Genomic DNA, 22,408 nt, shown 5'->3' with positions numbered 1-22,408 from the left:
AGTTTTATACCTTCCCAAACAGTGGCTGACAGTAAACACCTATCAATACAGAAGGGGGTGTAATGGGCACTTGGGGGCCGTTAGTAAAAACATGATTCAAAGTTTGCTGGTCAATATGTGTTCACATAAAAGGGCAGCATTCTAATACTCATAATCTCCAAACCCATGGGGCAGAGTTTTAATGAAAGTCTGCACAATTCTGGGCTCTGCATCCTCAAAAGCCACAATTTAAAACAAAAACAAAAAACCCTAGCATATGCTGACGGGCTAGAGATATATGGGAAAGGCAGAAATGGGAAAGGCACAATGTAGTGGTGAGGATTGCCTTAACAAGCTAAACATGAATTAAAGTTGCTGGTGGTTGGGGGGAGCACGGCAAATTCAGAAACATGTTTTAAGAAAGTCCCTGCATGCTGCCTGAGGAGGAAAGCCATGTGTTTCCGCAAGAGACTCGTGCAAGAAACAAGAAACAGATGTGGGCTGAAAGAGGGGGTGCTGGTGACGGCCAAGTAACCCAGAAGCCCCATACAAGTTTTGAATGACAGAATGCAGCTCCTTGGGAAGCAGGTTCTTTTTGCAAAATAATTCCCAACAGAGAGAGGGAAGATTGTGCATTAGCACAGAACCGCTCCTTAAAAGATAACCTTATAAGGCGTGAAAGAAAGATGGCAGGCCCTGGCACCACAACAAGCAGCTCTTCCACTCTTGTGGGATGATGCCCCTTCCAGAGTGCCTCGAGAGCAGATTTCACTGCTTTGTTTGTGTTCCTTGGGGCCATTTCCTCTTTCATGCCTAGCTGAGGGCTTCAATGGATTGTGCTCTCATCTGCATGGCTTAAACAGAGTTGTGCTTTCAACTGCAATGGCCGGGATACAGCCCATTGATCCCACTTGCAAAAAGGCCGCAATCTTTCCCATCAGAACGATTTCTTCCATGCCTTGACTACCTCAAAAGCTGGGATATGGTAAATATATCCACCTTCTACTAGGGACAGAATACCAAAGTACATTAAAGCAATATTCTGCACTCTGCACTAGTTCTCTAAGCTATACTGGACTTAAACCAGTCTTCTGCCTTTGTGTGTCCCTAATGATCTCCAAGTTTCACCAAAGATCCGCTGTAATGTTATCTTCTGTGGCTGTCAGACTGCCTGAGTAAAAGCAGAGAGACATATGTTTGGTTATTGCCCACCTGTTATAGCACTTCATCTTACTAAGCCACAGCATCATCAGGAAGCATTCTGAGATCTACTTAAATAGAATTCCAGAAAAGCTGGGGGAAAAAATATTGTGCAATAATCCAATTCTGTTTCACATATTTTTTCCTACTTTTACTTGACTGGCATTTTGAAGTGGGGCTATATATCTAAACCTGGAGTGGATGTAAGATTGAATAAGGTATATTTATAGATCTCTAGATGATTTGCAATAGTTTGGCAACGGTTCCCAACACTCAAACATCTAAGAATAGCAACAGTTCAAAAATATTTTCCCCTTAAAATTACACTACTGAAAAAGAATGTTTGAGAGAAAACCAGGAGAGGAAAGAAATTCTAGGCTTGGTTCTTCTAGATCACAAAATGCCTTAGCTAAGCATGTGCTCAGAAGCATCATGTTCCTTAATTTGTAGCATATGTCTAGCCCCCTGAGTATTTTTCACCAAGCTCTGATTCACCCTGCTAATCTAAACAACTGAATGAATTTATCCATGATCCTGAATTATCAATTAAATAGTACAAAATCTACACTGACTCATGTGAGCTCCTGTGTTTTAGTTGGCCTGAAAAACATGTATGCATGGCATTAGTAATGTCAGAGAGATTCAAATATTTTTTCAGTTTTACTTTGAATACTGTTTGATCTTCAAAACTGAAAAAGCTTGTCCTAATTGTTAGCTGGTGATGGTCTAGAAATAAAACTGATAAACAAGATTTTGGGACTAAAATGCATATCGGTATATAAATGTGGCAGCAGGATAGTTACATAGTTCCCTCTCCAAAAGAATAAGTAAGATTTGCCTTTCTCCAAAGCATCAAGACTGCTTAATTCAAAAATGAATCAAAAATTCAGGCCTGAAGGCCACACCATAAACAGAGCATGATCTAGAATATTATATATTTGTATACTTCACTTGCACATAATTAACAATTGGCTTATTAGTTTATCAACCTGAAAATATCAAACTGCTATGAGTGTACAGCCCAGAAGATATTTGATATTTTATTTGCCATATTTCCCCATATATTTGGGGAAGCTTTTGTATATTTGTTTGTTTAAATAAAGCCAAATCTTTATTTATTTTCAATAGGTATATTTCAAATATACCAATTGCATTGTTATACAACAAACGGGAGGGGAGGGGAGGGGAGGGGAGGGAAAAGCTTTCCAACAATTTACACAAACCTTTGAATATGCTGAATTAATCATGGCTGAAACCTTAAAAATTATATCACCAGCTTTATTTATTTATTTTTGTGCCTTCAAGTCAGTCTTGACTATTGGTAACTGCCTGGACAAGTCCCTGCAGTTTACTTGGCAAGACTTCAGAAGTGGTTTGCCCTTGCCTCCTTCGTAGGGCTGAGAGAGAGTGACTGGCCCAAGGTCACCTAGCTGCTTCATGCCTAAGGTGGAACTTGAACTTGTGGTCTCCCAGTTTCTAGCCTGGTGCCTTAACCACGACACTAAACTGTAAAGAAGTAGAAATAGCATGGTTTGACCTGGCAGCATCCTTTATACAGGGGCCTGAATAGTGTTCTCTGTAGACATCATAGAGATTTTTTTGATGACAGGCACTCTTACAGGTCCTAACACTTTGCTGAAGGTAATATAACGTGCTACCTGTGCTACTAAAAATTTCCCACCCAAGAAAAAGAATGTCCCAGCTTGTTAATTTTAAAAAACAATCCTGAGGAAAAAAAATGAGATGACAGCCATTACATTCTCTTTCCTAAAAAACATTGTTTTTACTGTTTCAGAGATGCAATCCTATGACATGGATTGGAGTACAACTATATTTAATGGGATTTATTCAGCATTTTGCAGCACAGTATACCAAGAACATGTCACATACCTGAAATTTTAGCAGAGTCCTGTCCTTTATTTATTTCTCCAGGCAGATTGTCTGGTTTCACAGCTTCCATTTTTGCTGGTATCTCTTGAGTTGCTGATAAAGTTGTGTAGGTGCTGATAATTAATACTCCCAGACCGATCCATAGTATGATCTGTGCAACAAAAGTTCAGAATCTTGAATGCAGAGATGGATAATTCCTAGCCCCTAGGTCCCACAAAGTCCCCAAACCTCTTTTTGTGGCCTCATGACCCTTCCTGACTACAATTGCCAAACACTGTTACTATGGTTTTCTAGCATTTTGAAGAGGCTTTATTTACTTATTATTTATTTATTTATCACCACTTTATTGCCTGAAATAGTAATATTGTATCGTTAAAAACAAAGAAACTTGTCCAAGCAATTGTACAAATCAAGGAAGTGTGTGTGTGTGTGTGCGCACACGAAAACCTACCTGTTAACATTCTCCCATACATTCTGCATTATTGCCCCACTAAACGTGGCTCAGAGTCTATCCATTCTTTGATGCCAAATACCAAGAAAGGCAGGATGCAAAGTTGGGAAGGGAGAGGGGAAATAAAGGGGCTTTAAGACACATTAGAGGCTTTGTTCATGGGCAACAATTGTACAGGTAGCCCTCAGTTTAAGAATGAGTTCCGTTCCCAAGGCCTGTCCTTAAGTCGTATTTGTATGTAAGCTGGAACTGTATTGTTGTATAATGAACTCGAATCTTTGTGTATTTAACTCAAATTTTGCTATAGTAGGCTCCAATCTTATCTATGGGTCGTCTGTAACCTAGGCGTCAACTCAGGGACTGCTTGTATACTGCTCTTATTGTCAGACTTCTTCAGCCCTTCAGCTCTTGACAATGTGCATTGCCCCTCTTTTATCTCCCAGTTTTCTTCCCTACATTTCCTTTGATCTTCCTTCCTTATCCTCATTTCTTTCCCTCAAAACTATTCTCTCCTATCCCCAATTGGCCTGCTTCCTACTTTTCATTTCCTTCCTTCTTTGCATTTCCTAAAGTTCTATTACTTCTATCAGCAATTTACCTCCTATTTCCCTTGTCATTTACTGTAACCTAAGTAACTGAGCCAGTAGCTGCTGGAGACCATTTTTTCTGTCCTGCAGCATCTTTGTGACATTAGGGCAGCCCAGTCAATCATAGCCAGAGGCTTCATCAGCACCAGCCAAAAACCCTTAGTGCATTATAGCACATATTACATCTAATTTAAATTATGATTTAAGCTGAATGCACCAGCAGTATAATCCAGTAAAAATTAAATAGCGTTAAGTGCTTTAATATCAACAGGGTCTGCGCTCAGTTCGACTGGACTGATAACTGAAAGAACTCCACAAGCTTGTTCTGGATTGTATTGTCATACATTGTAAGGAATATATCCAAGAGGTATACTAAATCTCATATTGTATGATACTAAAGCGATTATGAAAAAAGTAAGCACAGCATCTCTCTACTATTCATTAAAGTACATCCATCTTTTTCAGGCTTCCACTGCTTGAATAAGTCAATTAATATAGTGCATTTTAAATGTAACTCTTAAAGCAGTGGAAGTTTTTCAGGCTCTCACATGCTTTAATGGGCAAAGGAAAGGGCAACCTCACACAAGGTCCAAAGCATTTCTGTATCATATACGAAGTATGTGGAATTCCAAAATCCAGTATTGGCCATTTGCCAGCAGTAAAAAAAAAAACAAGAAGTCTCTCTTCTTGCCAATCCTTGCTCTCAGTTTTTATTAGTGGAATCACTCAATCTGATATAAAGGCTCTACAAACTTCATGATTCTCATTTGAGTAATTATCTACAGGTATAGTACACATGAGTAAAGTCATAGCAATATATAGTTAGTTTTTGGAGAAAATGGAAATTCTACCCAAAAGAGAAGACCAAAAAGGAACCCAAACTTCTTTAGTGACAAACAAATAAATAAAGGATGCAAACCAGGCTTTTAAGGAAATGTATCTATAACAATAATGTCAACATTACATATATAGATACATATGTAAAATATCCATGTTATTCATTATTGGGGTAAACAATATTATGCAAAATGCAAAAAAGGAATAAAAAAATAGTAAGTAAACTAAAGGCATGAGATCAGAAAAACAAAGGAACATAGCTAACTTTACACCACCAATACCATTTGCTTCCTCTTTATACCATATTTTTCTGTCCTTGCCAATCGTCCTTGGTTCCACCACATCCATACCCTGCTTCATTCATTGCTTTTTGTAGTTTAAATTTCTCATCTCCCAGTTTCTGAGGATCTCATCAACTCCATCCAGCAATAACTTTCTCAATCTTCCTTTTCTCAATCCATTTACTCTTCTTTGTATTTTGGTTTTGCAATACAATCCTTATTCACACCACCTTAATATACTTTCTTCGTACTGGTCACTCACTTCTGTATTCAATCCATTCAGCACTCATATATTCTTGATCCTATCTCTTCTTGTTCTACCACACATACTTCTTAAGTACCCCACTTTCATTGCATTCAAATTATTGAATATGACAAAGTGAAGAGAAGCACACTCTTATACACAGTCATTGTCACTTCTTTCAACATTGATTTCTTGCAACAGACTACCCATTATCTTTCTATCAGCTTTTGCCCACCTTGAAAATTTTCATCCATTTGCCCAGCTTTGTAAATTTTCTACCAAAGTACACAAATTCATAACTTGCTCTAGTTCTTCACCATTTATGTGTAACTTGCAATCATTCAATTTTCCCTGCCCAACACAACTAGGCTGGTCTTTTAATACATTAATTTTCAGATCCATACCCTTCATTGCATCATACAATCTAACATTTGCTTAAAATCTTCAAGTTCTCAGATAATAATATGGCACTGTCTGCATACAAAAGTATACAGGTAATCCTCGTTTAGCAACCATGATTGGGATCGACAACTCGGTCATTAAATGAAGCTGTCACTAAGTGAAACCACAACTGTGCTTATGATCTTACTTCAGCTTTCCTTTGCTTTAGGAAAGGTCATAAATGCGAGGATTGGTTGTAAAGTTACTTCTTCATCACTGTTGTAACTGCGAACAGTTGCTAAACAAGACAGTTGCTAAATGAGGACTACCTGTATATATATTCAGTCTCCAACCAACACATGCTCACCGTAAGTATTACTTATACATTTTCTCCATAAATGCATTAAACAACCAAAGGGACATCAAACGTTCTTGTCTTACTCCTTTGCTCAGTGCTGAACCATTAACTAAGCATTCCATTTATTCTCATGTATTCTCTATGTCCATCACATACTACATTTACTGCATTTGGCAATTAATCTTCAACTCCATATTCACAGAAAACATTCCATAATTCAAGCCTATTCACTTTATTACATACATTCTCCAAATACAACAATGTTCAAGAAAACTTCTTTCCTGCATTCATACATTTCTCAGTGCAGTGGGAAAAAAAGCCACAATGCACTTCCCAAATGTTGCTCATTATCACCTCATGTATCATTCCGACTAGAATTTTGCCAAGCATTTTTCCAGGCACATTTAAGAAAATAATACCTCTGTAGTTTTTGCATTCATGCTTGCTACCTTTCATTTGGTAGAGAGGGGTAGTATTCTTCCAATTGACACACAGAGATACATGTTAAACAAGTCACATAGCCACTCCATAGGCAAACCACACCCATATTTTAATATTCCTCCATTTACACATCTACAGATGCAGCCTTGCCATTTTTCAACATTCTCAAAGCATTTACAACTTCCTTTTTCATCAATTTTTACTTGGTTATAGCATTATAGCAGGGCTGGCTCTAGACATTTTGGCGCTCTAGGCAAAGTCATATTCTGGCGCCCCCTGTGATTATACAGGACTTAATCCTCAAGCGGGTGTGCTGGTGCACGGAGTGCGCCGTTTCTGCTTTTCCAGATATAACTTCGATAAGCTGATAGTCACACAACTCGCTCACTAAGTACTTTCCTATCAGACCTTTGTCTTGCTTTGGTAATATCAGTTTCTTGAGGTCCATAGCTGTAATAACATTCTATTTTTCAAGAATTGAACATCTGGTTAGTGTGCTCTTCACTATCACTCAACCAACTTTGTGGGTAAGAGTTTTTGAAAAGTGTAGAAAGAACAAGTTCTAAAGCAAACAAGGAAAGATTATCAGAATTTATACTCATATTGTGTACTTTTGACATCTTTTCAATTTTGGACCACCCAAAATTTAGCGCCCCAGGCAGAGATTTTTCTAAGCAAGTACTCACTAAACAATCACCACTCTCTTTCATTCTTGGGTGTCAGAATGGCCCAATAACTCTTTCTGTATCCTCTTGTCTATTTCCATCCATCTGTTCATGTCACCCAGTACAATATTTTTTTCCCCAATTGCATTCATTCAGAATAATGCACATTTTTTTCCAGACACATTTTAGTCTTTCCATTATCACTATACATTGGAGTATAACATGCAACATTTACCACCCTATTGATTCCTATTTCCATGTGTAACCATAACAACCTACATGACACCAAGTCACACTTTTCAGCCCATTTCGACTTTTCATTCGTAAAGAAACCTATACCTTCACTTCCCTGCATTTAGTCATCGATTCCACACACAAGATCAGACAACCTCCATTCAGATCTATTACACCCTGCCCCTTTCTTGTGGTTTCTTTTTTTCATTTCATTCATCAATTTATGCTCTTCACCATTTGCTCCTTTTATATTCTGAACAGCAATCTCCCATGTACTACGGCCATCGCTAAATAGGTCAACAGATATCAGGCTTTCACAGTACACTTACAAAAGCTGTAGATCAGATTACCATTCCCTGCTAACATTAAAGCCAATACCCATCAGTTTTGGCATACTTGTGCCAGCATGCCACAATCACAACCATATACCCTAAGGATGTTCACACCAATCAATGAGGAAGTGTTAAAAAAGTATAACAGGTTTGTGGAAATGCTAAATAAATCTCTGATTACACAATATGTATATATCTGTTAAAGATGCTTCTACATAAAGACGCTTCTGATCATTTTTAGGAGGGAACCCAGAGGTACTGAGGCAAATAGAACTGAAGAGATGAAGCTCTAGATCTTATTAACAAACTGACAATAGGATAAGCTTGTTGGGTCCAGACAACATCCATCAAACAGAATTCTTAAAAATTCAAATGTGCAATGACTAATCTGATACTCTAAAGAGTACATAAATGTTCATATGATCCTGTAGATTAAAAAGGGGCCAATATAAGATTTCTAAAAATAGGATCTAGGGAAAATCCAATAAATTACAGAGCAATTAGCTTAAACTCTGTTCCAACTAAATTGGTGGAAAATATTGCCAAATACAAAATTAACAAATATACAGAAGGACAAGTCTTGCCAGCGAAGCAGCAGCACAGCTTCGGCAAAGTTAAAGTTTGATTCGATAACCATTTAGAGAGCATTTTGAGAGTGTCAACAAATACAAGACTAAAGAGCATTCTGAGAGCTTCAACAAATAAACACAAGACTAGAGAGCATTTTGAGAGTATCAACAAACCCAAGACTAAAAGGAGAGACCCAGCAGACATTGTTCACTTGGTCTTGAAGAATCCTTCTTTGGACTCCTTGAACAAAATAATAGTTATTTGGTAAGTTTCATAACTTATATTTGTAGCTCATAACTAGTTAGTTAGCATAAAACAGAGTAGGACAAAAGGATATTTCTTGCCATGGTGATAGGGAAAAAAAGGGAGCTACCCTAAAGATCTTATCAAGACCAAACCTTTAAAAATGATCTGAAATTAGGGATGGGTAGTAAGGTATCTATCTTTGCAAATAGCAAATTATTTGGGATGCTTTAAAACAAGGGCCTGCAAAGAGCCCCTTAAAAGATACCTTCAGATTGGAGAAACAGGTTTTCAAAAGGCAAATGTGGTTCACATCACACAAGTACTGATTAGGTCTGAAATAGAAGTGACTGATGAGGAAAGAAGGCAGGGGAGGTTTTTTCCAAAGGAAAAGCTTTGTTGTGGTATTGCCCTGTCTGTGGAATATTCTCCCCAGAGAAGCCTTGTTGGTGCTTTTGGTAGCATGGGAAAACCTTGTTTTCTTAGGCATTTTAAAAACCATTTTAATTCTTTTAGTTTTTTCACTTTTTCTTTGCTGATTTTTGTAAATGTCCTCTGTGATGCTCTATTGTTACTATTAACTATGGATTACTATTTACACTGTTAATTTTATCTTGCTTGCTCTGTTGCTTTCTATGTTGGTGATAGATAGATAGATAGATAGATAGATAGATAGATAGATAGATAGATAGATAGATAGATAGATAGATAGATAGATTTTTAATGACTTTCCATACCATTCCAAAAATTACAGGTTTCAGGTGGGCTTTCAAATACAAAATGATTTTGATGATTATGTGCTAGGTTGGTGTTGACTCTTAGTGTCTACACAGATAGATTTTCTCCAGGAGGGTCTGTCCCCAACCTGGTCCTTCAGGTCTTCCAATGGTGCACAAATCATCACTATAATTGAGTCCATCCAACTTGCTGCTGGTCATCCTCTTCTTCTTTTTTCTTCCATCCTTTCCCAGCAGTAGAGCCTTTTCCAAAGAGATGGTCTTCACATAACATGTCCAAGGTATGATAATCTGAGCCTGGTCATTTGTGCCTTGAGTGAGAACTCTAGATAGATTTGTCTGATGATCCATTTGTTTGTTTTGCTGGCTATTCACAGTCATCTCAGGAATCGGGGCAGGAGATGAGACAATTATTCTACTGAAGATTCTTATATTATAAAATATTCACAAAATATAAGTTATTTATACCAAATTGAGGCTCAACCCTATTTTATTGTTCCCTGTTGCTCTATTTTTGTTTCTACTTTTAACCCTACTTTTAACTACTTTTTTACTATTTCTTATACTAGTTCCACATTTTGTTATGTTAATCAGAGTTTTATCCTGTTTTAGCTGGGCTGGTGTATAGTTGGTGTTGTGTTGCGGCACTTGGATCTTCTGTTGGATCTGGTGCTTGGGCTTGCTAATGGGTGGAAGTCTTGGCAATCCCTTTCCCTGAGCTGCTGCTTTATGCCTGGTGCTGAGACTTCAGGCCCCTTGACAGTTGTTGTCAGTGCCCTGGACCTACTGCCAGCAGTCAGGGTCTTGTTACCAGCGCTCTGGGCCTTCCTTATAGCACTCAGGCCTACTGCATATCTATTTCCCAATGCTCTAGGCTTGGTGGTTACACTGCCAGTACTCTGAGCCTCAATGCAGCCCTCCCAGGCTGAGGTTGCCAGCCCTCTGGGCCCTTCTTTTGCAGCCAGCTTGCAGGGCCTCTATTGTGCAGCCTGATCTTGGGGCCACTTTGCATTCCTGCTAGCACTCCAGACTTTCTCATGCAACTGACAGAGTGCCATGCTTCGCTCTGTCCAAGTGCTTTGGGCTTCTTACTGTTGCCAGCAGTAAGCGTCTTTATAGGCATCTTTCAGTGTTTTCTAGAATGCTCCACTGCCATTTTCTGTTGCTGCCATCACTCTGTGCCATCAATGCTCCTGGCTCCACTGCTGCCTGTCAATGTTCTCTGGTGCTGCCCATGCTGCTACTACAGAGATCACTCTCCTTCACTGTCAAACGCCCTTGGTGGCTTCTTTCGGGGACCTTAGCCTTTTTTCCTCTCCAGCTCTGATCTTTTATAACAGTACTGCCAGTGCTGATCCTGGAGAGTTTGGAGCTCTTGTTAAGTGCTGGTTTTTGTTGTTGCAACCCATAGTGGGCCCTAAAAAAGGGCACAGGTAGAGGGAGGGATGCAAGCATTGTCACTATGGAAAGGTTTTCACCTTTTTAGGGAAGGAAGCTAAAAGTAAATATAATAGTAGTTTTGATAAAAAGGAAATGCATAAAAAGATGTGCATAAAGTTATATCTGGTGTGGAAGAAATGGAGATTTTTTTATACCAGTCATCTAATGAAACTGAATGAGGAAATATTTTTATTTATTTATCAATAAGGATTTATCTATTTCCCATTGGCATTTGGTTGGTTACCATAGAACTAATCACTAGATAGGATGTTGGTGTAAGAATTAGCACAACACTTTATCAACCCTGTCTGCCAGATTTTGGCAAGACCTACATGTTACATGTTCCTTCTCTAATTTCTAGTCTTCCAGGATAATTTAGTATGGCCCCTACTCCAACTAAGAGAAAGAATCAAGTTGGTTTTTGAACTTCAGGGAAGGAAAGGCAAAGGACAGGAAGGAAGCTATTGCAGCCCCCTTTGGACTACATCCCACCTAGCCAATTTGCACAACATCTCATGTTGCTTGCAAAAGGCCTGCAAACCTCTAATTGCACCATCAAACAACGGGAAGTTTCCAGTTGTCATGTTTATAGGGAGCTTGAAAACAAGGGAACAATATTTGCAAAACAGATTGCAAAATTAAGTTGCAGAATTGGAATGGTTTGATGTTTCTTAGATGTAAAATCCAGACATCCTGGTCATTATTACACAGTTTTATTGCTTGCAGTGAACACACAGAGAGAGAAAAAGAGAGAGAGAGAAAGAGAGGGAGAAACACTTTGATTTAAGCTATCCCTTGAAGTTTCTGTAATTTATGGGATGTGGGTTGGGGTGATCAACTAAGCAGATACACAATAATAACTGATAAACAATATGGGCATCAGGAATGTTAGCCTCGCTTGAGCAGCAGAGCTGCCAGGCTCCAAATGAAAAAAGTACTGAAGGAGAGAGAGAGAAAGACAAGTGGATGGATTGTTGGCTGACAGTGAAGGAGATTTAATTAAACTCTGATGCATTATTTTTACCTAGTTAATCACTATAATTGTCACTGCAAGGGTTTTACATGGAACCTGGTCTGCATGTCAACTATGCCACTATTACAGGTGCAGGGAGAACTGAGAAAGCAGGTTTTTTGGGGGAAAAATTGCCAATAATGCTAGCCAGAAGGTAACAAAGTAGTCAATACGGATGGAGAAAGGGGGTCAATTAAGGCATAATGAATCCTCTGTATTTATCCTCTCCCTCTTCAAAGGGTTATTAGATCAAGCAGAGTAATGGTAGCCCAATCCAAAAATGTCTTTTGGGGATTTGGGGAAAAATATTTGCAGGAGGTGCTAGGAAGTAGACAGTGATCATCAGTACAAGACAATGGCAGCAGTCAAGGTCCTCCTCTACTAGATCCCTTTCTGAACAATCATCTCTCTCACTTACTCATGGAAAGTAGCCCATGAAGACTTGTTCCCTTTAGAGATTTCCTTCATGGACCAAAGTAGAATCTTGACAGAAGAGAATCTACTTTTTGATGGCTGCTGCTACTGCTTCACATTCATTGTGTGGTTCACACACCAGTCAGTATGTGTTTTTAACATTCACATAGCAACTCTGTCTAGCTTTGCAAAGCATCCAACTAACATTAATTAATTACTATTATTTATTTGCTGGATTTGTATCTGTTTTCTCTCTAGGGGCTCAAGGCAGTGTTCTCTTTCTGCCTCCAATTTTATCCCCATAACAGTAATCTTGTGAGGTAGGCTGATTGAAGAAAGAAGGACAGGCTGAAAATCTACCAACTGCTCTTCTGAATGTAGACATAAACTGCATCTCCCCAGTCCTAGTCCAACACCTTAACTACCACACAATCTTGTGTGAGGTATAGCTTGCAGACAACAATACATTATTTTATGTTCTCTCTTTCACTCGTGAATTCTCATTACAAACTGAAGCCACACTGTCACAATCAAGTGTTTTGTGATGCTTTCTAAAGGGAAAATATTGTCACTTTAAAGTATTACAAGCAACTATAACAAAGAACAAATTGGTAGACTTGTAAGAAACTGTATAAGCTAGAGAAGAACAGCATGAAGCCACAAAATGTGTTACAGGGGCCAGCCTAGTACACAACCAGATGGCAATCACTTCTAGACATGTCACAGAAATTACTTCAACAAGCCGTTTCTCAGAGATTTCATATGTAAAAGATCTGGAGGGCATTACACTGAATATTCTGCAATTTAAAATTAGCTGGTCCATATCCAAGGATTAAGAGAAAGACACTCTGAGACAGGAATTAGCAAAGTTTGCTTATGCGAAACAATACTCAGTCCTAAACAGACAGAATGAAAAGATCAAGCATTTGGACTACCACACTGGATGGAAGTGGATAATAGGGGAATGGCAAACTGAATTGAATATGTGAACAAATATTTGGCCATTTTTAAAGCACAATCTATTGATATGGGAAAAAGTCAACCAATCTCACCAGGAAAGTGATATCAGAGAGATGTACAAGAACAATCAATATTTTGGCAAATTCCATATACACTATCTGCAATTTTTGTCCTCAGCTTTCATCTTGACTATTTCTTGTTGGTCACAAATTCTGAGGCCTCTAAATTGGGGTAAAAATGAAAACAGAAAAATAAAATGTTGCTTTTGTGTAATTTCTGTGGATTTTCTGTGGAGGGGTGGGGAGCTGTTAATTATTATGCTTTTTTAAAATGTTCAGTCTTTGTTGATTACTGTTTAATAAAAAATATTTAAAAACAAATAATACAAATAGAAAAAGAGAATGTTTACATTTGGCTCCCTAGGCACCAAAAACGCTTTAAGAAGAAGCAATACTATGCCTTTTTTTTCCTTAGGAAATAAACAGTTTGTAATTCTTTATGGGAATGGTAAACTAGGATGAGTTGAAAAGCTGGACATTTTTTAATACAGTCTTTGAGATAATATCTGCCAGAGAGCTGGAATATGGTTGGTGAGTAAAGGAGACTTTTCAAGGAAGCACATTTCTTACAGTAATTTGTAAGACCACTATCGTGCTGATTTAAGATAATAGGCTAAAAACTACAAGTACATGGATTTCAGTCACATTTTGATTCAAACTGGACTGTTTTTGGATTACTTCCATGGATTTAACAAGACTCCCTAGAAAGTGACTGAAGCCAAATCAGGGATTGTCAGGAGGCTTTCTGAATGGACATTTCTTTTTTTTTTTTAATAGTAATTTTACTGCAGATTACAATTATAACAGTAAAAACTAATACAAACAAAAAAATAGAAAAAATAGAAGGTACAGAAAAGAAAAAAGAAAAAAGAAAAAGTGAAAAAAAGAAAAAATAAGAATATAGTAAAGAAAAAAAAAAGAAATATATAAAGAAGCGACTTCCCCCTTCATCAGAAGTATAAACAATTTTAGTAACTTATCACCTTCTCTTAAAATACAACAAATGATCTCCTCTTCCCATATCCATCTCTCATCTATAAACAAATCCATGGAGCCTCATCATTTCAGTCCCAATGTTAGCAAACGTTCATTAAGGGTTACCAGAGATAACAACATATCTATTTTAACCTTGATTAAATAAACCAACTTTATATTCCTTCCTTTTACTTCTATCAATCTTAATCTTTAGTCCCTTCAAATAATGTCATAGAACTTGATTTCTTTTCATTTTTTCTTTGTCCCTTCTCACGAAATTCTTCAAAACTAACAAGCCTCTTTTGTAAATCCAATATAGGAAAATTATCCAGGTCATTCTCTTGGTTTGTTATTTGTATATCCCTTTTAATGATTAAGACAGCTTGTTTCTTCTGTATGTCCAGTGTAACATACAAAAACACAGTGTAACAGTGTTTCCATGTCATTCTTGTAGCCTGTCATTTTTAAATTCACTTTCAAATCTGTCTCAATCTTGTCAGGTAGAACTTGTTCCTCTTCCATAACATCTTTTAAACACAGTCTATCTATAGAGGCAAACACTATTAAAATTAACTTCTGGGTCCATTGTTCAAAAAATATTCTTCAATATGTCCAATGTTAAAATATTTTGCTTAATTCTATAATTGTAAGTCAAGTTTAAGTGTTCTTTTTCTTTTATTATAATTTTTAGTTCCCTCTAATTCCCTCTCGTGTCCAATTTTTAAATTCTTATGTTATTATGTTTTTGTTTAATTCAAAATGAAAGCATTTTCCCATAGGAAGGATTCCTTATAATTAACTCCAAAATCTTATTTAAAATTTATCTGGATACTTAATCCATTTCTAACTTTCTAAAATCAAAGTTTTAATCACCCTTTTGCGGTCCCCCCCCCCCAAATGTTTAACTCCTTAAACTTGTATTTAAAACTTCTTTTGCTAAGGATTGAAGGAAATTCACCTGGTGCTGTCAGACTTGTTGATTCAAAGGTTCTTAATAACTGAAAAGCAGTTAGCAAGAAATTTCCAAAAATTATTAGACAAGGAAGTATGCAAATTTAGTGTTCTTTCAAAGGTGCCAACTGCAGTTTGAGCAAGATGGCTATTCCCTTGTCTCCCAGTGTTCTAAACCTGCCAGAACCTGTCATCTTGCGGTCTCCTCACAAGGAACAGCTGTCTAGAGCGCTTGTGGGCAATTTCAAGTCCTCTCCTTGTCTGGGGAGGTATTACAAAGAGCCAGTCTACTACCCGGCTCTTTATTCTGCTGCAATTGTCAGCTCTACTTTTCGCGGAGCTATCTTTAGTCCGCCATTTCTTCCCCAGAAGTCTCCTGAATGGACATTTCTGAACAATATGAACAAGCAAATTATGTGTTTGCAAAACATACTAAATTTAGTTTCCTTGGGGATACTGCAGAGTCAAGAAGCCAACAAGTCTACATTATTTGATATCTTCCCTGAATCAAAGTATTTGCTTATATGGTGTAATTCTTGCTTCTATTTGTCTAAAAACTGGCAGAATTCATCCCTGCAGAAGGGGCAGTTAGACCTATAAATGCCATTCCATGCTCCACAATTAAAAGGTGCTTTCTTATGGTTAAAAAAAAAAAAAAGCAAAACCAAGAATTGAAAGCTACTTATCTCCAATATGCATGCATTTATTTCTCTAACACTAGGAGCTTCCAGTCAGATGGTACCATTACCCCCACATCTGTATGAAAACATACTGCCCATCAAACAGAATTTTTAATCACCTTGTGTTTGTATAGATTAATATAGCACTAAACCTTTTGCACTTATTTGTTTAAAATTCAGCAGGATTTATCCCTTCTGGAAGGCCAAGTGTTACCTAATTCTGCCTTAAACCAACAAAATTAGAGGCACTTTCCTTCTATATAAAAATCAAAACATCAGGCCCTAGCTCCAAAACTCTTATGCCTATTTCCCTAAAGCTGTTCAGCCTTCATCTCCTCCAAAACTTTTAACAGCTGGCTAATTTCATCACAAGTTGCCTAAAGGTTAAGAAGTTACATACTTGTGGTTTTCCCACACTAGTCAATATGAAGTATTAATGTAGCTTCAGACTTTAACCCTGAACTGAATTAACTATTTTTGATTCAGATCTAAACCAAACTTTGTGGTCACTGTACCACATCCCTACTAAATATTTGCAAAAACTCAAGGCATATCTCTGCTCTTCAAGCAATAAATGTTGGGTTATCCAAACAAAAGTATTATATTTTTTTCCAATAATTATATTAAGATTTTGAAAGAACAGTAGAAGATAATACAAATGAAAAGAAAAAAGAAAAGAAAAAAAACCCAAAAAATCTCCCTTTTTAAGAAAGCAACTTCCCACCCTCATCATAACAAGTAATAAACAATTTCACCCCTCTTAATTAAGAAATATAAAACTCTTCATCCCATAACCCATGTCTTAGAAATAAATCAAATAAGTAACTTTTCCTTATCCAATTGTCAGCAAAAAGTCCAAACAGAGCTCTAAAATATTAAAATTCATTAACAAATATAAAACTCAACTTTCCACGCCTTGACTCTTAACTGCAAGCAAAACCCCATTTAAAAGGCATAAAAAAGTATAAGCAAACCAAACCAAACCTAAAGTTGAACATAACAAAAAGAAGACAATTTCTTCTTAAAAAAACTCCAGTACACATTCCATTCCAAATGCCAACCATTCCAAAGATAACCATCCCAAATAACAACTCATCTCATTCAAATAAACATTCCATATCTCAACCAAAGTATTATAGATGTAAATTAAACTGTGACCTGAAGATAAGAGAAACTGAAGGACACTGTGCACAGCGGTGTAGAGAAGGACAGCACATTACAGAATGTTAAATTTAGGATATAACTGCACTTCTAGGTTGCTCAGTCATGAGTATGGGCCACCAACAGTTTCTGGCGAGCAGGAATTGTCATCATTGTCTTCTACTCATCTCCAGCCCAGCACAAATATAAACTTTGTTTGTGTTTTCTTGCTCCAAGTTGAACGTAGTGTTTTCTTGAGCACTGCCATCTGATTTGCCTGCTGCACTTTACTTCATTCAGAGCAACGCTCGCAGTTTGACTGGCTGCTTGGAGAGGCAGGAATGCTCCCAACTCATTTTCCCAGCTTTTTCTCAAGAAGGTCTGCTATTACTTCTGTTACATATCTTTCTAAGTAGCTTAGTGGTTACAGGTGGTCCAAGCTTAACGGCCATTCATTCAGCAACTGTTCAAACTTACAATGGTACTGAACAAGTGGTACCTACAACAGGTTCTCAAAGTTCTGGCTGTCACAGTGTCCCTGTGGTCACATGATTGCAATCTGGGTACTTGGTGATTGACTCACAATTACATCACAGTGTCCTGTAGTCACGTGATCACCATTTGCAACCTTTACTGCTGGCTTTTGATAAGCAAAATCAATGGGGAAGCTGACAGGAGGTCACAAATGGTGACCCTGTGATGTCACACTTAACAATGGCATGGATTCACTTAACAACAGCACCTGGAAGTGCCAGAATTTCTATTCATGGTCACATGACATCACACTTTACGACTGTGTCACTTAGTGACAGAAATTCTGGTCCCAATTAACATCATTAACCAAGGACTACCTGTATAACACTGGGCTTCACAAGTAGAATGTTGTCAGTTCAAAACCCAGCAGAACTTTTAAAAGTATCATTTTTTTCCCCCTGAGCTACTTACTTTTCCTCTGGGCCTTTTTTATTATTATTATTTTAGAAAGTCTGGTAGGGCACTTTTTCATTAATTTTCTAGTTACTTGATGTAGAAACATTCATCCGCAGCTTCCTTGAGGAAAAACTGGGAAAATGCAAGAAAGGAATTTTTTACTTTAAAGTTGGTTGCGTGCCTCCCTATATGTGTGCTTTGACACTTTAACTGTATATATAAATTCAAGTTTGTATACATATTACATACACATATACATATGTATGTGTATGTGTGTGTGTGCGCAGAAGGAAGGAAGGAAGGAAGGAAGGAAGGAAGGAAGGAAGGAAGGAAGGAAGGAAGGAAGGAAGGAAGGAAGGAAGGAAGGAAGGAAGGAAGGGGAAGGGGAAGGGGAAGGGGAAGGGGAAGGGGGAATGGAGGGCACAGCAGCAGGGGAATTGTCTAATGGCCATAGCAACCTGTAGTCTGGACTGATTTTTTTTATAAGGCTGCCAAATGACTTCAGTTCATAAAGGAGTTTCAGGATAGGAGCAGACATGTCCTTAGATTGGCAAATCTATCCATTATAAATTCTGTTGTGACTGACTTTATGCTGATCACTACAACTAAATCTACCTTCCAGGGTTAACATAAATCTACATGTTCCAGAGCTCCTTGGGTGAAAAGCAAAGTATAAATTTTATACGAAGTAAATTTTAAAATATTGTTTCAATTGCTTGTTCATACATGCATTTGCAGGTAAGAACAGTTCCAAGAGCATACTACCTTTCAAAATTAATTTTGTTTTAATTGCTTAATTCTGATTGTTTTTATTGTTTTACTTTATGATTAAGGGCTTTATTAGATACTGTTTTATCTAACCATTTTAAATTAAAGATTGTTTTTATTGCTTGTTCGGTATACCACTCTGGTTCCTTTGGAAAGACGAGAGTTATAAAAAATAAAGTAAGACAAAATAATACAATATGGGACATAATACAATCTGCCTAGTTCACTATCACAATATGGACTAATTGGACTATGGACTTTTAAAAGAGAGGAAAGTCAGAATCTTGGTCTAATGGACCCAGAATCATTTCTGTACTGGCAGGGGATCTGCAAAGGTCTCAAGTCAGAGGACTTTTCCATTACATGCTCCTTGAAGCTTTTAACCTGAGTGCCACATATAAACCCTGAGAGTTCTCCAATTATGCAAAATATGTGCACTATGACAGAGTGATCATCCTTCCTTATTTTAAAAGAAATTTCAAAAACTGAAATGAATTAGGATGCCTGACTGTTGAGTTTAAGCTTTTAATTATATCACGAATTACAGCTAGGCATTTGGGATTTTGTACTTTGGGAGAGTGGGCTTCATGGTTAATAAAACTGATACACTGGAGATGCCAAATAAAATTAGCTTTCCCATTTGGACTGGAGTTTAAATTGCATTTTCTACCTAAAGTACAAAGAAGTAAAAACAAACACACACCTCTACAGGATGCAAGCTTTACAAGCTACCATTTAAAGAAGCATTATGAATATGCAGAAGGGAATTGTGTATTAAAAGCTAGAATTTTACTTTGTGTTTGCCATCCCCATCACTGGTGAGGTAAGTTATTTCTCTGTTTGAAAAGCATCTTCTTAGGCAGCAGGAATAACTGCAGTAAAACAACAGTCAGAACCCTAGCAGCATATGCCATTCTCCTCAATCCGTGTTTGTGTTGTCCTCTGTGAAAAATTAATTTGATTTGGCTTGTCCCATGTATCAATCCCATCAACTGCAAAGCCAGCACATGCAAATCAATAAGGTCCTAATACCTAGCTTTACGTCCCAATGTGCTCAAAGCTGGAAGGCCAGTGATCTTTGCTATGATCAAGATTTGCACCATTTACATTTCAGAATGCCTTCGCTATTTTCTTTGCATTGGTCAGAAATCTACTTAAGTCTATTCAACATGACTAGAAGTTTACAGCAAGGGATCTGGCATGCTATTTCAAGCTAAAATAGGAACATTAACCTTCTTCACATACTTCTTAACTTGGCCATGAAACTGCCCCTTTCTCTCTCCTTTTCTCTGCTCTAATTTCTTTTCCCTCCCTCTTAGCATTTAATTTACTTTCTGAATCAATTCCAATCTTCTTTGCATAACCTATTTTCCTCTATGTCTTGTCTTGCTTAGGATCTTGTACTGCCATGTCCCGCTACAGTTTAACAGCAGTTCATCCAATGGCAACCAGACTCTTGAGATCAAAACAGTCTATTCAGTAATAATCAGGGGCCCTTCCAACTGATCAGAAACTCTTCTGACACGTTGAACAACTAAGCCAACCAGCACAGAGACTGTATTTCCATCACAAAACTCCTTAGCATATTCCTTACGTGAAAACGATACCACTACTATGACATTTTAAAGCTATTTTTAAGCTACATTTTTTTTCCGCTTGGGAAAAGTCTGATATAATAATCTCCCTCTCCAATGTAATTTTTGAAAAAGTATAGTATTTTTAAAAACTTCCTTCTCTGTTTACAGGTGACAGCCCATTAAATACAATGGAGACGACAAGACATTTGTATGCAATGAGCATAAGTGACCTCAATGGTATAAAAAAAAAAATCACTCTATTTTTCTTGAACTTCTCATAATGCCAGCAAAATAATTAAAAAGATGGCAGTGAAAACATTTAACTAAAAAAAAAAAAAGGAACTTTTTCTACACCTGTGTCATCCATGGGTTATAGAGGAGAAACTGTCACAGAATGATAATGAACTGGAGCAGATACTTGGCTAGACTGAGGTGTAATGTGAGGTCAACATTTAACATACTATTCTGAGCATTTGGGCTGGAGAAGGTAGGAAGTCCCTTGAACCTTTAGAATAGATCAGCAGGTACTGGATGTATGGTGGTGCAAAGCATGAAAAGGGAAGAAAGAGGGAGGAAAGGACTTTTAGGATTAAGGAACTAGAAACCAACTGAAAGGTTGTAAAAAGAAGTTTCAATAGGGGCTGACTGCAATAAGGACTTTGAGAATCACATACAGGTTATACTGAAGCAATTGCCCCAGCTTTAGGACTGGAAATAGATGCACGCATCCCTATACTATATGTACCCTAACCAATATCCTGGCAGAACATTCTTCAGGCCTGATTGAGCTATTTAATCCAGACCTTCACCATACACTTTGCCCATACAGCACTTTGGGTGCTGGCCTCTTTTAAATGCAAGACCAGCTGTTAAGAAAATGTTAAAGAGGCAAGAATTCCTGCAACCACATGAATACATCCACACCCACATCCATATACACATGAGAAACAAGCAACTGTTTTCTTTGAAGGGTAAAGAGAATCTAGCTTGAAACAAAAATGGCCCTCTTCCACAACAAAAAGCTCTTTGGATATGAACTAAGGTGGGAGGCATATGCCTAAGAAAAGAAACATTTAGCAAAGTGCATGTGAAGCTTCACAGGTGTGCAGGTGAAGCTGTTTGCGTGAATGTTACAGTCAGCTGCACAGAGAGCTCTACAAATCATAGTACAGCTAGAACAGCAACTATTAAGCATTCTGGAAGCTGTTCTTCAGTTCTAGGTTCACCTATGAAATAGAATAAGGACAATCTGGCAGTTCTTCCATTCAAGGGTCAGCAATGAAACACAATGAATAATCTGGCAGGATAAGCACTTTACAAAAATCTACTACAACTTCAAAAATATTAGAAGGAATTCTTGAAGAATCTCTTCAAAGATGGTGAGAGTAAAAAATGTAGCAAATGATATTTAATGTAATTAAAGGCAGAGTGAAAACTGCCCCAAACTTCATATACTATACATGCCAGAGAGGACCAAATTGGCTCTGAGAATCCAGAAAAGAGACTCCAAGGTCTTATGGAAAACTGACTGAGAAGTACACTCAATATAAAGCAGTAAAAAAGATAAACTTGGTTCTGATAATGATTTGGAAAAGATTTGGATAAAAGCTTCAGTATAACATGTAGTTTCATCTTGAGACATTATGATCCAGAAACGGCACCAACTGTGAAATCAGGAGTGAAAAACGGAGCCAATTAGAAGCATTTTAATCCAAGACTGATCTTAATTCCATAAATATTCCAAACTGATCTATCTGTAAAATTATGTGTGGTAGATGATGCATGTGAAAATCTTGAAATTTAAATTGGTAAACTAAACATGAATGGAAGTTGCAAATGCCCATTTGAAAACATATTTGGACCAATGGAACCGGAAATATAAGCATAGTGAAATTTTAATTTAATTTAGCTTAATTTAATAATTTAGAGGCTGCCCAATTATAAAACTCTGGGTGGTTTAGAACTCTAAAAGCAAAAACAACAACAATCGCCCAGAGTTCCCCCATTGGGGGGAGACGGGTGGCTGAAAAAAATTAAATAAATAAATAAATAATAAACAATAAACAGTTATA

At 37.4% G+C, this 22,408-nt stretch overlaps 1 protein-coding gene across 2 annotated transcripts in view; it reads right to left on the bottom strand.

Annotated features, from left to right (window-relative positions):
• SLC38A10 (solute carrier family 38 member 10) overlaps positions 1-22,408 on the bottom strand; it is an 81,751-nt gene that overhangs the window by 19,576 nt on the left and 39,767 nt on the right. For both annotated transcript variants that reach the window (XM_025165846.2, XM_007419855.4), the window contains exon 11: positions 3,070-3,220. In XM_025165846.2, coding sequence (XP_025021614.1) covers positions 3,070-3,220 — 151 coding nt within the window. The remainder of the gene's footprint in view (positions 1-3,069; positions 3,221-22,408) is intronic.

The sequence above is a fragment of the Python bivittatus genome, unplaced genomic scaffold (genome assembly GCF_059951505.1).
Source record: "Python bivittatus isolate LINGU-HERP-01145 unplaced genomic scaffold, Pbiv_v1 ctg000220_np1212, whole genome shotgun sequence".
Taxonomy (NCBI): Eukaryota; Metazoa; Chordata; class Lepidosauria; order Squamata; family Pythonidae; genus Python; species Python bivittatus.
This window is presented reverse-complemented; position numbering and strand designations above follow the sequence as displayed.